The sequence below is a fragment of the Ovis canadensis genome, chromosome 22 (genome assembly GCF_042477335.2).
Source record: "Ovis canadensis isolate MfBH-ARS-UI-01 breed Bighorn chromosome 22, ARS-UI_OviCan_v2, whole genome shotgun sequence".
Taxonomy (NCBI): Eukaryota; Metazoa; Chordata; class Mammalia; order Artiodactyla; family Bovidae; genus Ovis; species Ovis canadensis.
In genome coordinates, this window is record NC_091266.1 from 25,361,484 (window position 1) to 25,378,217 (window position 16,734).

Consider the following 16,734-nt stretch of genomic DNA (forward strand, 5'->3'; position numbering starts at 1 on the left):
AAAAAACTCTTAGAAAAAAAAAAAGAATGGAAGAGAGCAGAGATGGATAAATCCTAGGTCCTTGAAGACACTGCTCTTTTATTGACTCAATCAGTCACAAACTCTCCCTAGCTTCTTCCTTCTAATGTATCAGTTAGATTGGACTGCCATAGACTGGATGGCTTAAAAAACAGACATTTACTTCTTTTAGTTCCGGCGAAGGGAAGTCCAAGCTCAAGGTCCTGGTTGATTTGGTTTCTGGTGAGGACTCTCTTTCTGGCTCACAGACAGAAGGTTTGACATACAACATGAGAAGATCAAGGGCTATTTGCCTTTTCTCAAAACAAAGCAGTTGTCGAGTTAAAAATGGTTAGTCCATTGCTATTACAGGGCATTTCATGAACTGCTGATTGTACATATATGCAATATCATGTTAACATAAACAGGCCAGCCCTTAGGGAGTTTTAAGTTATAAAAGAAACATTTTTCTAAGATCACGTGCTCTGATATAAAAACCATACTCCAGCCCAGTTCTGTCATTATAAAGTTCTGGCAAGCCAAGAGATGTTAGTTGGTGATTTTATCAGGCAAAACTTTTAACTAATGCTTGATGAAGCCATTGCTGCACCATAAAACACCATAGCAAATTGCAGTGATGATTCTTTTTAAGAACTTAGTCACTTTAGATCATTACGGTTTCTTCCACAAAAAGTAGTATCTTAGTGATCACTACAATTCTACAAATAAGAATATGCTTTCACCTTTATGACCAAAAGGGATCCGTTATGTTTATTCTTGCAATTTAAATCTAATTTTAGTATCTTCAACAAAAAGGGTGGAGTGTAGATTTTCTCCTATCCTAGTAAAGCTCATATGAAACATTTTACCTATTATTTTACTTACATTGTATACAAAGTAATTTTATGTAGTCTTCTAGATGAACATTAAATAAATAAAATTATATCGTAGTGAAGGATTTTCATAATGTAGCAAAATTCACTTTTTATATCCAGCCTGGCAAGTGGAAAGAGCAGTACTCATCAAATTTTAAAAACAAAACCAAATAAACAAAAAACAAACTCCATCAAGAAACAAATGATGAGAGATCTATTTGCATATAGATGGATCCGTATTAAAGCAATAGAAACTTGAGCCATTTTGAAATCTTAAACCTTCTGACACTATTTTCATAAACTCAAGTAATACAAACCATGTGGTGAATGATTTTTCTGAAAAACTTTGCTGGTTTCACTGCGTATTTTATTATTGGCCAAATGTGACATTAAATTTTATCCCCCGTGGCTTGGAGTTAAATGCTTGCTCTGTTCAGAATGGCAACACTCAATTAAACAGCATTCTTCATGATCTACACCCACCATTGTTACTGTATTTAAGGGAAATAATGGGGGTACTGACCTATATTGCGTTTCTTATTATCAATGGAGATGAAGCGAATGCAGGGATTACTGGTGATGTACCGCCCAGCCCAAGGGACATCAATCTTCGTGCCAGCTTCATAAAAGAGGCCCAGAGCGTAGCGAGAGGAGTAGCTCACAGACTCCAGTTGCTGCCTTTGGCATTCACTAATTACTGTGGAAGAAAAAGTACAGGGCATCAAACTTGAAAATATCATCTTTCCTTTCAGTACATCAAATACCACACTCCTTTAAATCAGTTCCAACTGTTTTTACTGACTCCATCTCACTTATGATAAATTTTGAAAGGTAATGTAAAATATCATCAGCTCTAATTTCTTTGCAGAATGATTACTGTCCTTGGCACACTCGTTTTCATCACACTGAAGGTCCAAACTCTTTAGACTGGCATTTAAAATGTCTCTGAGTCTGACACTAAGTTGTTTTTCTAGCTTTGTATCCTAGTAATTATCCTGGGACTGGCTGGCAACATTGCAACATGATAGATCCTATTCACGGAGCACTTACTGTGGACCAGGGTCTTTGCCAGACATGTAACATGAGCATTTCACTCTATCCAGCAACCACCATACAAGGTGGCTATTATTCCCATGTTATAGGAGGAGACTAATGATTCATCTCATGGATCTCTTAAGTTCTCCCATGTCATACAGTCACTGTTCGCTTGTCATCTTTCTGCCAGTCAATTAGCATAGTTTCTGGAGCACAGGGACTATGCCTTAGTCTTTTTTGTTACAGTCCTCTACCCTACTCATTACAAAAATACAAAGGATGAATGTATAGAGGAATAGAAAGGCAAACGAGACATGCAAAATTAGTTAAAATGTAGGAGGTAAATAATCAAAAAATGGAAAAATACTGGGAAATGAATTAGGTAGGTTTGGGTTCAAAACCCAACTCTACCACTTAGTAGGTAGGTGACCCTGGTCAAGCTATTAATACTTATTCTAACTATAATTCTTGTCTATAAGTGGTAAAATAGGGTGCATTAGTCTGTTGCGAGGATTATATGAATAATGCATATCACAATGCATGGCATATGATAAGTGTTCATTATTTTTTTCTATTATAGAGAGAAAAATATTTAGGAAAATGGGACAATGTTCCATCCTGGGATGAAAAAGGAAAGACGCCCCCCCCCCCACCCCCCAGCTTACATTTTAATCTCCATCTCCAGTCTTCCTATCTTTAAGGGTCTCAGGGAGCTTCTTGTTCATGTACTCGCATTAATAATTTGAGTCTCAGAGAAGGCCATAGTTCTACTCTGAAGGCATAAGGCAAGCAGTTCAGAAATGGAACATATGAAAAATTCTCATTTACTTGGTAAAAAATATCCTAATCTAGTAGGCAAACCTCAAGGATTGTGATGCTCTTGCTGCTAAGTCACTTCAGTCCTGTCTGACTCTTTGCAACCATATGGACAGTAGCCTGGCAGGCTTCTCTGTCCATGGGATTCTCCAAGCAAAAATACTGGAGTGGATTGCCATGCCCTCTTCCAAGGAATCTTCCCAACCCAGGGATCGAACCTGTGTCTCTGATGTTTTCCTGCACTCACAGGCAGATTCTTTACCACTAGAGCTACCTGGGAAGCCACCTGGGAAGGATGGGGATAACTTTAGCTAAACTTTAGAGAAGTGGCTTTTGGAGGAAGACAGAAGGTAAGAAGGGTATTCAATAAATTATTTAAGCACAGTAATAATCCTAACATTATCACAGCATATTCTTGGCTACAAAACACTTTTAGAACCAAGACTTCATTTAATCTTCACAAAATCCCTGCAAGATAGATGATTTTGCCGCCCTAATTTTATATCACTATGAAGCTGAGATTCAGAGAGGTTAAGTAACTTGCCCTAGGTTACACAGCTTCCAAGTTTGTGTGGCCAAGATGAAGCAGGAATTCCTGCACTGGAGTCATGCATATCTTCATCACTTCCACACTTCCCTTCCAGATCTGCACGTCTGAGCTTCAAGATGAACTTTAGCACTGCTTTCTCCTCTGACATTACCGGTTACTTTGCACTCAGAAGTAAAAGCCATTGTTTCTTTTAACCATCATTTTCAGTCTTATTAAAAGATTTAATTACTTGATAAATGAGTGATCTTCTGACACTGGCCTTGTTACACTCGTATCCTGGGCTTCATTTTATTATTTAACCTACTTTTGGAGCTATGGGGCCTGATATTATGCTTACTGCTTTTCTTTATGAAAACACAGATCTTCAGAAATCATAAAATATTCTCACTATGAAGAGAGAGGAGGAGACGAAGGAGACTCATACTAGCAGGTGAGCACATATTATGGGCTTGAAGGCTATCATGGTTTCCCATTTTTTTCAGTTAAAAAAATAAACCAACAAAACTGTGAAATCAGCTATTTTAGCAACTGAAAGGGCTTAAAACTCTCCCTTTTTTAAAAAAAAACATATTTTTTTCTTCGTACAAAAACTGAAGGGTCAACTAGGTTGACAACCAAACTGGACCTTTTCCTCCCCTGCCACACACATTAGTACATTTAGCTAGTTTTTAGACAAGCTGCCAAGTAGCAAATCCCACTGGGTAGCCTTTTGAAAAGGTAATTGATATCTGTATAGAAACAGAGATTAACCTTAGACACCCTTGTCTGCTCCAGGGGCTCTACAATTCATTCTGAGAACAGGGAGGCAAGACTTTTGACTGAAACAATCACAATTTCTATACAGATTCACTTCCAAATAATTTTATCTTCTGGGCCTAGAAAGTTTTGATTGTTGCAGGATCTAACAGAATGGTTTTATTTTGTTTGAAAATTTTTGTAATGCAAATTGCTGGAGGGAGCTGCCCTAGGTCCTAAATATATACATTTTGGCAAGGAAAATAAATGAGTTCTTTACTATCATGTACTTAAAAGGGCCACATAATAAAGGCTCATGTAAAAGTGCTTGATTCCAATATAATAAAACTTTACTTGGATGTCACTCTCAATTAATTCTAAACCACAAGAATTACATAATTTTTGTAATTATACACACACAAACACACATGCATATATAGTATATATATATAAAATTAATATAATTTATGGCTATCTGATGTAAATAAAGTGACTATAAGTTGTATTGAAGGGGGTAGTTTATAGTTTACATTCATACTTCTGTCAATTAGGAGAACTGTTCTTATTCCATTCTCCTTGTGCCAACGCCAGTGTGTACAGGAGTACATGCGGGCTTGGGGGAGGGGAAGAACTGAAGAGGGAAGGAGACAGAAACAGAAGACCTGACTGCTACTCCTGAATAAATTAAGTACATATTTAATTTCATTTTTTTGTTTGTTTCTTAAGTAATTTAATTCTTTAGTTGCCTAACATATAGAAGAGGGTTGGACATACATATTTTGCCTTAATTCCTGTGTGGTTTGGTGACGATCTCATTCATTCATTCATTCATTGCTTGCTACATGATGGCAGGCATTGTTCTTGATGTTAAGGATATAATAAAGTCCCTGCTTTCAGGTAGCTTACATATACCAGTTATCAATAAATAACCAAGTAAATGGTATGTCAGTTGGTGACACAAATTATAAAGAAAAATAAAGCAGGGTAAAGGGATAAAAGTGACAGGTCTGGGCAGTAAGGCTATTTTAAATAGGCTTTCAAGGATGTGTCCCCTTTGAGGATTTTATTCTGATTGATATGGGAACCATTGCTACTGGTTATGAGCCAAGGACAGATGTAACCTGGCTTCTATTTTAAAAACGATCCTGGCTACAAATGAGGACTCCAAGGATGCATGAGAGGAACTGGGGAAAATAGGTATTGAAGTAGTCTTAGGTTGGAGGTAACAGCAGAGAAGATCAGAGGTAGTTACATTTTGGATGTAATACATGTCTATGTGTATACATGTGTGTATAAATACATACATTTGCATCATACATTTTTTATAAATATATGTATGCATGTATTATATATATATCACATATATATACAATTTTAATTAAGGCTTAACTATACTTACAGAAAAGAATGCCTTAAGTTTTCATAAAGTGAATGTACCAGAATAATCATTTTGCCAACAAAGGTCTGTATAAATCAAAGCTATGCTTTTTCCAGTAGTCACATGCGGATGCCGGAGTTGGACCACAGAGAAGACTGAGCACTGAAGAACTGATGCTGTCAAACTGTGGTGCTGGAGAAGACTTTTCAGAGTCCCTTGGACAGCAAGGAGATCAAACCAGTCAATTCTAAAGGAACTCAACCCTGAATATACATTGGAAGGATTGATACTGAAGTTAAAGCTCCAATATTTTGGCCACTTGATGTGAGGAACTGACTCACTGGAAGAGATCCTGATGCAGGGCAAGACTGAAGGCAAAAGGAGAAGGGGGCGGCAGAGGATGAGATAGATAGATAGCATTACCGGCTCAATGGACATGAATTTGAGCAAACTCTGGGAGATAGAGAAGGACAGAGGAGCCTGCATTCCGCAGTCCATGGGGTCTCAAACAGTCAGACACAATTTAGCGACTAAGCAACAACAACACACTGTATCTATTCTACCTCTGATGGACATTTGGATTGTTTGCAGTTTTGACAATTATAAACGTAACATAAAGAACATATGTATGTGCTTCTTTTGTGTATCTACTAGGGATTCCTCGATCATGGAACAAAGTGTGATATATTCTACTCATTTGGAATGATAGAGATCAATCTCTTCAAAACAAATCCTTGGGCCCAGGAGTCTTCCTAATGAAAGTATTTTATGATTTCTGAAGGCCTGTTATTTTTCAAAAAAAAAAAAAAAAGGCAACACAGTAATGTATTCACCTGAATTTCTCCTTCCTGACGGCTGATATTTTTTGTCACAACAATGAATATTTCAATAACAATAGTAAAACAAACACCTTTTAGCATTAGTTTGATATTCATTATCAATACTGTAGCTAATGGTAAATGTTATATTGATGGGAAATTTGTGCTCACAGCAGTAACCTCCTCCTAGAAGTTTTTTTGTTTATAGCCAGTTATAGAGGATGGCTAATTTCCCAATTTGTTACCATATATGAAGAATTTCAGCTCAGGGACAGTTGAAGTTAGGAAGTCAGTTTGTAGTATAATTATTTAAGCTCTCCATCAGTGGATACTAGCTACTCTTGATTTACTTATTATTGTTTTATCTTTTATATTGAATTCCAAGAATATCAAGAAATTTTATGCACAAATTCATTCTTAATCTTAGATCATCTAATTCTGTGGGTACATGAAACCAATAGTATTTTAGCTGAATAGCCAGTTGTTCTTTACTCAAAGTGGTTGTAGAAATAGCGCTGAAAGATCTATTTTCCATATATAGTTCTCCTAGCGGGCCAGTAGAGTCTAAACTTCTACCAATCATGAGCCATTCCTTTTGTGTAAAAGCATCACAGAACCAGTCTCATTTCATTTCACCTGGAATAAATTGGACGTTCACGTGGATTCTATGAGTACTGAAGTCATCACGCCTGGAAGCACAGTTTCAAAAATAGCTTTGGCAAGCAATAAATCTAAAGTTTACTGGGGACAGACTTCAGCAGTTGTATCTATGTGAGATTTCCCCAGGGAAATATTTCTTCCATCCTGAGAGGTATCTCTGGAGTTAGAAAAATTTGGGTTTGAAATCTGGCTCTGACCCAGAATCTGTGTGACCTTGGTCAAATTGCTCAATCCCCCTAAGCATCTGTTTTCTTATAAAATGAGAATGAGAACAGTGCTGCCCTTAAAGGATTGTTAACAAAATTAAATGAGATAATATCAAGTGCTTAGCATAATGCCTAACATATAACTGTACCACAAAAACCCAGCACTGCAATTCTTGAATTTAAATACCTTTCGAGGTGTCTATATATAAAGTATAACATACTTTAGAAAAAGTTTTTTGAAGCCTTTAGAGGCAATATCCTAAGTTTTAAGCACATCAAGATAATACTAAATCAAAGATATCTCTTTGGTAGATAAAGTATACATACTGGGTACACTTCACTTTTCAGAGCAGAGGGTAAAAAACCAAAACATTTCTTTGAAAAGTAAGATGTATTAAAGATTCTAAAACCATTTCAGATAATAGTTTTTGAAAAATTAAAATAAACCATGGACTTCTTTAGCTATCTAATCTAGAATGCTGACTGTTTGAAGATTTATTTTTTGAAAGTAATGAAAACCCATATTTTGTATCATCATTATCCTAGTACACTGGCATTACATTTTCTTAATCCTAATCCTAGCCCAGGATTATATAAAAATGAAAGGTGCCAAATAAATGGGCTTCTCTGTATTATCAAAAACAAAAATACCTTTATTAAAAATTTAAGATTAAGCTGGTTTCACACTCATGTTTAGGGAGAATGCTAATCATTATCTAAATACAAACTTTAACAGGTACATTCCACCTAGTTGCTACACATAGCTGTTTTTTTGGTGGGGGGGGCAGAGGGAGTAATTCAGTTCAGTTCAGTCACTCAGTCAAGTCCGACTCTTTGCGACCCCAATGACTGCAGCACGCCAGGCCTCCCTGTCCATCACCAACTCCTGGAGTTTACTCAAATTCATGTCCATTGAGTCAGTGATGCCATCCAACCATCTCATCCTCTGTTGTCCCCTTCTCCTCCCACCTTCAATCATTCCCAGCATCAGGGTCTTTTCAAGTGAGTCAGCTCTCCACATCAGGTGGCCAAAATATTGGAGTTTCAGCTTCAACATCAGTCCTTCCAAAGAATATTCAGGACTGATTTCCTTTGGGATGGACTGGTTGGATCTCCTTGCTGTCCACGGGACTCTCAAGAGTCTTCTCCAACACCACAGTTTTAAAGCATCAATTCGTTGGCATTCAGCTTTCTTTATAGTCCAACTCTCACATCCATACATGACTACTGGAAAAACCATAGCTTTGACTAGATGGACCTTTGCTGGCAAAATAATGTCTCTGCTTTTTAATATGCTGTCTAGGTTGGTCATAACTTTTTTTCCAAGGAGCAAGTGTCTTTTAGTTTCATGGCTGCAGCCATCATCTGCAGTGATTCTGGAGCCTCCCTAAATAAAGCCTGTCACTGTTTCCAAAGTTTCCCTATCTATTTGCCATGAAGTGATGGGACCAGATGCCATGATCTTAGTTTTCTGAATGTTGAGTTTTAAGCCAACTTTTTCACTCTCCTCTTTCACTTTCATCAAAAGGCTCCTTAGTTCTTCTCTGCTTTAGAACACATTGAAAATCAGAGGCATCTTAGGATAACTAAGTTCATATCTAGTAAGGGAAGTTTACCATGTTTCCCAAATTTTGTGGGACCCCAAAATCAATGCATTCAGTTCAGTCACTCAGTCGTGTCTGACTCTTTGTGACCCCATGGACTGCAGCACGTCAGGCTTCCCTGATCATCACCAATTCCAGAAGCCTGCTCAAACTCACGTCCATCGAGTCGGTGATGCCATCCAACCATCTCATCCTTTGTCGTCCCCTTCTCCTGCCTTCAATCTTTCCCAGCATCAAGGTCTTTTCCAAGGAGTCAGTTCTTTGCATCAGGTGGCCAAAGTTTTGGAGCTTCGGTTTCAGCATCAGCCCTTCCAATGAATATTCAGGAATGATTTCCTTTAGGATTGACTGGTTTGCTCTCCTTGCTGTCCAAGGGGCTCCCAAGAGTCTTCTCCAACACCACAGGTCAAAAGCATCAACTCTTCGTTGCTCAACTTTCTTCATGGTCCAACTCTCACATTCATAGATGACCACTGGAAAAACCATAGCTTTGACTGGATGGACCTTTGCCGGCAAAGTAATGTCTCTGCTTTTTAATACGCTGTCTAGGTTGGTCATAGGATTTCTTCCAAGGAGCAAGCGTCTTTTAATTTCAAAATCAATGTGTTAAGTGGCATTAAAAAGGGAAGAAAAGATACTTCCTACTCCCAGCTCACCAGATGAATCAGAAAGTAAAGGAAGTATAGGAATTTAGGTGTTGACATTTGTTTGTCACAACGGGCATTCCAGAGTTGTGAGGCATTTGAGGGGATAGATACTCAATGATCCTCTGGGTCAATACTGCCTTAATGAAAACATTGGTACTTCTCACAGTTGTAAAGTTTCCTTCCTCTCATTTTGGTGGCCAGTTATATCACTGTAAATGTATTTGTTTTTTTTAAAGTGCACAGAGTATTAACATGTTAGAATATTATGCAAACTTAAAGAAGTCATAAACAACATTTATTGCTTTGGTTAAGAAAGATTCCTAGGCCCCTGAGACATAAAGACACTGCAGTTTCTAAGCTATAATAATACTTACTTGATCATGACTTAATCTGATTTTGTTTGTGGTAAAAATAATAAACAGGGAATTATTTTAGGAGGAAGTTCTTAGGCTTCCTGGCACTTCAGCTATACTGGGGCCAGAATTCATGCTGAAATGTCTTTGCAGTTCTGTGAAGGCCCAAACTGTTAGTGCTGTTTCTAGCACTGGTGATGAATCAGGTTTCCTCCCCTGCCCTCAGTGATCCAAGAGGGATTTCTAATCCCTGCTGCCTCTCCATTTCTCTAACCATAAGGAACAATCTGTCAAGGACAAAAACCAATGTTTTCTCTCTGGTCTGTTTCTGCTTTCTTGCCACTGTATCCCAGTGCCCTGTGAAAAGGAGTATTCAGCTATACAGCTGTGGCTGTAGTTGGCTCTTCATAACGTCTTGGACCTTTTCCCAATCATAGAAAGTCTCTGCTGTGTTAGATATTCACTATCCACTCTTCTCTTTATCTGGATGGAAGGTCTGTGAAACTAAGATGATAGTTGCTTATCTCTACGGCAATTCGTTCTATCCACAGGATTAGAAAAATAAGCATATTTAAACATAGACGCTGTTTTCTCAAAGAATGTGGGATGATTTAACTCAAACATTGTTTGCAGTAAGTCCACTATGCGTCCAGCATTATGCCAGTCACCATAAAACACCTCTAAACAAAACACTGAACAGACTCTAGGATAGATTTTGGACTGAGACATTAAATAATTTGACCCTGGGTATTATCAATATTATCCTTGGGAAACTTCTTTTTGGATATCAGAAGAGCAAACATATACAATAAGTCTGGAAACCACAATAATAAGGTTGGGAAATTCTTGCCTTATTTCCATGCATTCTAAATTTTTAGACTATTATGCCATCATTCTTATTATAGGAAAAGTGTTGAGCTTCAAATGAAAAAGAATATAATAATAAAGTATTGTGTGTACTCATATAAAATGTCACAGAATATCATACATATTTTACAGCCACTCTTCCCAGCCTATCCATTTAATTACTTTATGGCCATGCCATTCGTGAGCAATATAGTCATTCTAAAATTCATAATAGTAAAAACTTTATTACATGTCACCTCATATTTTTATACAGATATATATTTTTATATTTAGGACTAGAGTTAATTTAGACTGAGGCAATGACTCAAAGAATTAATATTTTAACTCAAAACCCATAGTTTTAGAAATCAGAAAGCAAGGTTTATGAGGACCTGGAATCTGCAGTATTAAGGCAAAATGTCAGAGTCTGGTGGTGTAAGCTTTAGGACACTCAGAAATATGTTCATCTAGTACTTTGAAAACCCACTAGCTTCTTTTCTGTTTGCATAATAACAGCTCCCCACAATGCTTAGCTAAAGCCAAAGCAAATAAACTGGACTTGGGGATAAAACTGTTTAAGTGGCACCAGACTTCATTTAATGGAAGCCTGCAGCGTTTTACTCATTTTAAGTCACCATACTCCCACAACTAACAAAAACCTTAATTTGATGAAAAGCACAATTATTTAAGTTTCTTTTTTTAATTAATTTACTGGTAAAACATTGTTCCTTTTTCTTTGTTATCTTTGGTTTGTTCCCATTTTAAACTTGAAGTTTTTGCTGCCAAGTTTCAATCATTTCCCCCTATTTCTCATCTGACCTTTACATCACTGTGAATGTTTGACCTGAAACATCTGACAAAGGTTTTCCTTAACTGAACACCTGCATTTCTGAGCCTCAGCAAAGAACTTTCTGTGTATAAATAAGTGCATATCAATATAATGTGATATACATATTTCTCCTTACTGAGCATCAGTTTCCTCATCTGTTAAGTAGTGGAATGACCTTAGCTTTAAAGGGGTGATATGAAGATTAGAAATTTTAAGTTCTAAATATAACAAAGTTTTACATTCTGAATATTATAAAATTATATATATATATATATATATATATATATGAATGAGCTTCCCTAGTGACTCAATGGTAAAGAATCTGCCTATAGTATAGGAGAGGTGCAGGAGATGTGGGTTCTATCCCTGGGTTGGGAAGATTCCCTGGAGAAGGAAATCCACTCCAGTATTCTTGCCTGGAAAAAATCTCATGAACAGAGGAGTCTGGCAGGCTACAGTCCATGGGGTCTCAAAAGTGCCAGACACAACTTTTTATATATATATATATATACACATATACACATATATACATACATACATATACATACCAGGCACAAAATAGAGGCAAATCAAAAGTAATAATAAGTATTGCTCTTGTTCTTGTCGCAGGGAAAGGAATTAATAAGATAGCCTATAGGAAGGTATGCTGCTAAGTCGCTTCAGTCGTGTCCGACTCTGTGGGACCCCAGAGACGGCAGCCCACCAGACTCCCCTGTCCCTGGGATTCTCCAGGCAAGAACACTGGAGTGGGTTGCCATTTCCTTCTCCAATGCATGAAAGTAAAAAGTGAAAGGGAAGTCGCTCAGTTGTGTCCGACTCTTAGCGACCCCATGGACTGTAGCCTACCAGGCTCCTCCATCCATGGGATTTTCCAGGCAAGAGTACTAGATTGGGGTGCTATTGCCTTCTCCATAGGAAGGTATAGGAAGGTACAATTATTAAAAGGAGATTTAGAAGAGGGAGCAAGGAAGGAAACAAAGAATTTTTCCTAACTCATCTTTGGGAAGATATAACTTTTATAGCCAATTTTATAGCCTCAAGGTGTTCATCTCTGACCTATAACTTAACTTCATTTAAATACTGTTTTCTCAACAAGTTTATTCTATTACTTTTTTTTTAAACCAGGTATGGGTTTTTATCAGGTATCTGTTATTAATCAGAGTTAGTATATAATTTAAATCTAATATAGTCAACCAAAGCACTTCCTTAGCCTGGAACATACTAGGTAGTTTTCTTTCTTCTTATAGTCCAGATCCATTGTTCTACCATCTGCAGTCAGAAACATAAATTCCTCCTTTGCTTTCCTGTGCTAAACACTTACCTTCCAAACCTGTTTACTCTTTGTGTGTGTGTGTGTGTTAGTCTCTCAGTTGTGTCTGACTCTTTGAGGCCCTGTGGACTGCAGCCCGCCAGTCTCCTCTGTACATGGAATTTTCCAGCAAGTATACTGGAGTGGGTAGTTATTCCCTTCTCCAGGGGATCTTCCCAAACAAGATAAATGTATGCAGCTGCTAGAGCATCATCTCCATGATGGGATGACAAATAGGGTCTTGTCATTGTATTATTTAAAGAGTAAGTTCCAAAGATCAAATCTTTCTCCATACCTGTGTGCTTGGGGACATTGGAGGAGCCTGGTGGGTCGCAGTCCATGGGGTCACTAAGAGTCGGACATGACTGAGTGACTTCACTTTCAATTTTTACTTTCATGCATTGGAGAAGGAAATGGCAACCCACTCCAGTGTTCTTGCCTGGAGAATCCCAGGGACGGGGGAGCCTCATGGGCTGCCGTCTATGGGGTCGCACAGAGTTGGACACGACTGAAGCGACTTAGCAGCAGCAGCAGTCTCATTGATTACAAGAAAATTTAGAGTAAAAATATGGGATTACTTGATGAAGTCATGTCAGACATATCTGGTCTCACCCTTCGTTATGGTTAACTCATGTATATGAGAATTCAATTGCAGATGCTTTTTTCAAGCTTCCACCCTACCACCTCACCCTCACCTCCAGCTTAGATAGCAAACAGTCTGTCCTGATTAGATGGACACCTGATGGCTTACCTTAGCCACCTCCTTTCCTTTACTACAAACCCAAATTACCTCCTCCCCTCTCCCCTCCCCCTCATCCAAGGAGTCCTGCTCTCACAGAAGATCTCGTCTTAGTCACCAACTGCCTTCTCTTCTCTTCCTCGTATTCTATTCACAAACAAAACAAGGGCCACTATCACAGTAACAGGACAGAATAAGTCCTCGACCCCCAAATAAGCTGAAAATGGCCTTAATAGTTGGTAATGCAAGGATAAGGAAAACCACATATTTTGTAGTGAAATTGGAAGTAATAAAGGACCTACCTTGTAAGGGTTCCCTGGAGCCCCCTTCAGAATCTCACAAATGACTCCATCAACCTCATCTGGCTTTCCCTCAAGAATTAGTGTTCAGTATAAATAGAACACTTGCATTGTTCTCTACTTTATTTGAGCAAATGAATAGTATTTCTATTTTATTAAGGCTAAACAAAATGGAGATAGCAGATTGGAACATTGTTTCTGTAAGGATGTGCTGTGCTCAGTCACTCAGTTGTGTTTAACTCTTTGCGACCCCACGGACTATAGCCCATCAGGCTCCTCTGTCCATGGAATTCTCCAGGCAGACTGTTGGAGTGGGTTACCATTTCCTTATCCAGGGGATCTTCCTGACCTAGGGATTGAACCGGAGTCTCTGGCGTCTCCTGCATCGGCATGCGGATTCTTTACCACTAGGGCCCCTCTCTACCACGGAGAAGCCCCTTCTATAAAGATACACATTCCTAATTCAAAACAACCAGATTCCAGACAGAGAATTTATAGACTGAGAACTGCCTGGAGTGGGAACTCATTTATGTTCTGGTTTCTCAGTACCAATTTCACTCATGCTAGCTTGTCCTTTTGCATAACGATGCAGGGAAATGGTGCAAAAGGAGAAAAGCAGAACAGGCAGCCCGCAAAAAAAGTTAATTCACCTCTGTTTTGAGTAATGCACATAGAGAAACTGAATTGAATGATGCAGTGAATAAAATATTTATTTCATATATGCAATAGAGATGAATCAATGTCACTCTGAGAAATTTAACTTTTTAATTTGTTAACTTGGTGTTTGTATTTTAAGAGCAATTGCAAAATAATAATCTATTATTCTCTTGCAAGTGTCAAAAAAGATGATATTATGGGGAAAACAGCTCCAACTATTACTCCAGGATGGCTAGAACAAGCATGCACTCTTCATTTTTCTTTGCTAGTCCCTGACTCCCCTGCCTTTATTTCTATGAAGGCAAGAAATAAAATCAGGGTAGGGTTATGGATTTGCGTAACAGTATATTCAGCAATCTAGCTGCATGAAATTTATGCAAATCCTCTGCTAAGTACCCTGCAGTTAACAGTCAACTAACATTACGTAAATATCACAGGTATAGTAAATAAACAAAATCAGACATTCACATTAATAATATTAAAATAACACAGCTTTAATAAAGAATATAAACTATTTTCTTTTTGGAAAAAAAAACTTTGTTCTAAGAGTCTTGGTAAAAATACTACTCTATGTACTAATGCACTTAAAGAAAAAAACAACATAATACTTTAAATTTCACCAGAAATAGTAACCCATTTTACAAATCATTTCTTAAACTTAAGAAACTCTTTTATATAGGAAAATTCTCTTGAAGCAAAGTATTTGTGTAGCTTATTAAAATCACAAAATTAGCTACATGAGCTTCTTGCTCTCTTGAATATGATTAAAAAAATTCTTTAAAAAGTTCAGATACAAGGTAAGGTGTATTCTTCATGTTTCTCTCTCTCCCTCCCTCTTTCCTCCCACAGCTCTCTCTCACACACACAGAAAACTTTTTTGCTATTCACTTGTAAACTCAAATCACTTAATTCTTGGTAGTTACAACAAAATACAGCAAAAAAAAAAAAAAAAGCAATTTTATGTTCAATAGTGGATATGCGCTAATGTTGAAGGGAGAAGGCAATGGCACTCCACTCCAGTACTCTTGCCTGGAAAATCCCATGGACGGAGGAGCCTGGTAGGCTGCAGTCCATGGGGTCTCTAAGAGTCGGACATGACTGAGCGACTTCCCTTTCACTTTTCACTTTCATGCATTGGAGAAGGAAATGGCAACCCACTCCAGTGTTCTTGCCTGGAGAATCCCAGGGACGGCGGAGCCTGGTGGGCTGCCGTCTCTGGGGTCCCACAGAGTCGGACACGACTGAAGCGACTTAGCAGCAAAGAGTGAGTCAAATTAAGGACAGAGAATTTCTTTGCTTTTGTTTACATAAATGTGAAAATGTATAGCTATTAAGTGGAGTGTGCAAAATTAATAATTTTTCATATTCTAATAAAATGAGCAGGCTTTTTAAAATTTTATTTTTAATTGGGGGATAATTGCTTTACAATATTGTGTTGGCTTCTGCCATACACACAACATGAATCAGTCATTAGTATACATATGTCCTCTCCCTCTTGAGCCTCCCCACCAGTCCTCACCCCAATGCACCTCTCCAGGTTTCACAATTTCACATGTCGAGCTCCCTGTGTTACACAGCAATTTCCCATAGCTGTTTTACATAAAGCAGTGTATATGTTTCAATGCTATTCTCTCAATTTTTCTCACCTTCTTCTTCCCCCAGGCTACCCTTGTTGCTCAGCTGGTAAAGAATCCGCCTGCAGTGCAGGAGACCTGGGTTTGATCCCTGGGTTGGGAAGGTCCTCTGGAGAAGGGAAAGGTTACCCACTCCAGTATTCTGGCCTGGAGAATTCCATTGACTGTATAGTCAATGGGGTCACAAAGAGTTGGACATGACTACCACTGTGTCCAAAATCTGTTCTCTGTGTCTGAGTCTGTAGTCAGGCCCTGCAAATAGGTTCATCAGTACCATCTTTCTAGCTTCCATATATACATATTAATATTCAGTATTTGTTTTTCTCTTTCTGACCTACTTCACTCTGTATAACAGGCTCTAGATTCATCCACCTCACTAGAACTGACTCAAAACAGTCATTTTTTAACAATATTTTGAGTAACGAAGAAATTTGTCCAAGACCAAGTTGTTGTTTTTTTTAATCAGGCAAAAACATAATGGTAAATTTAGCCTAATTTTTTTTCTTATCTTCCCTTTTTATCCCCCCTCCTACTCTTTCTCCCAAAGAGTCAATGAAACTGGGAAGAAATATCAGTCTGATATATGGTAAATGGTCTCCAGTTATCTGATTTGCATTTTCCTGATAACCAGTGTGGTAGATAGAGTTTCCCTGAATGGGTGCAATGATATCCCTCATCATACATTCTTTTGTTACATCCTTTCTATCAAGATGTAGGGTCTATGTGCCCTGTCTTTGAATTTGAGAC

The 16,734-nt window shown here is 38.0% G+C and overlaps 1 protein-coding gene across 2 annotated transcripts in view; it reads right to left on the reverse strand.

Annotated features, from left to right (window-relative positions):
• The window catches only part of RNLS (renalase, FAD dependent amine oxidase), a 365,754-nt gene that overhangs the window by 148,036 nt on the left and 200,984 nt on the right, over positions 1–16,734 (reverse strand). For both annotated transcript variants that reach the window (XM_069567939.1, XM_069567938.1), the window contains exon 5: positions 1,396–1,569. In XM_069567939.1, the coding sequence (XP_069424040.1) occupies positions 1,396–1,569 (174 nt within the window). The remainder of the gene's footprint in view (positions 1–1,395; positions 1,570–16,734) is intronic.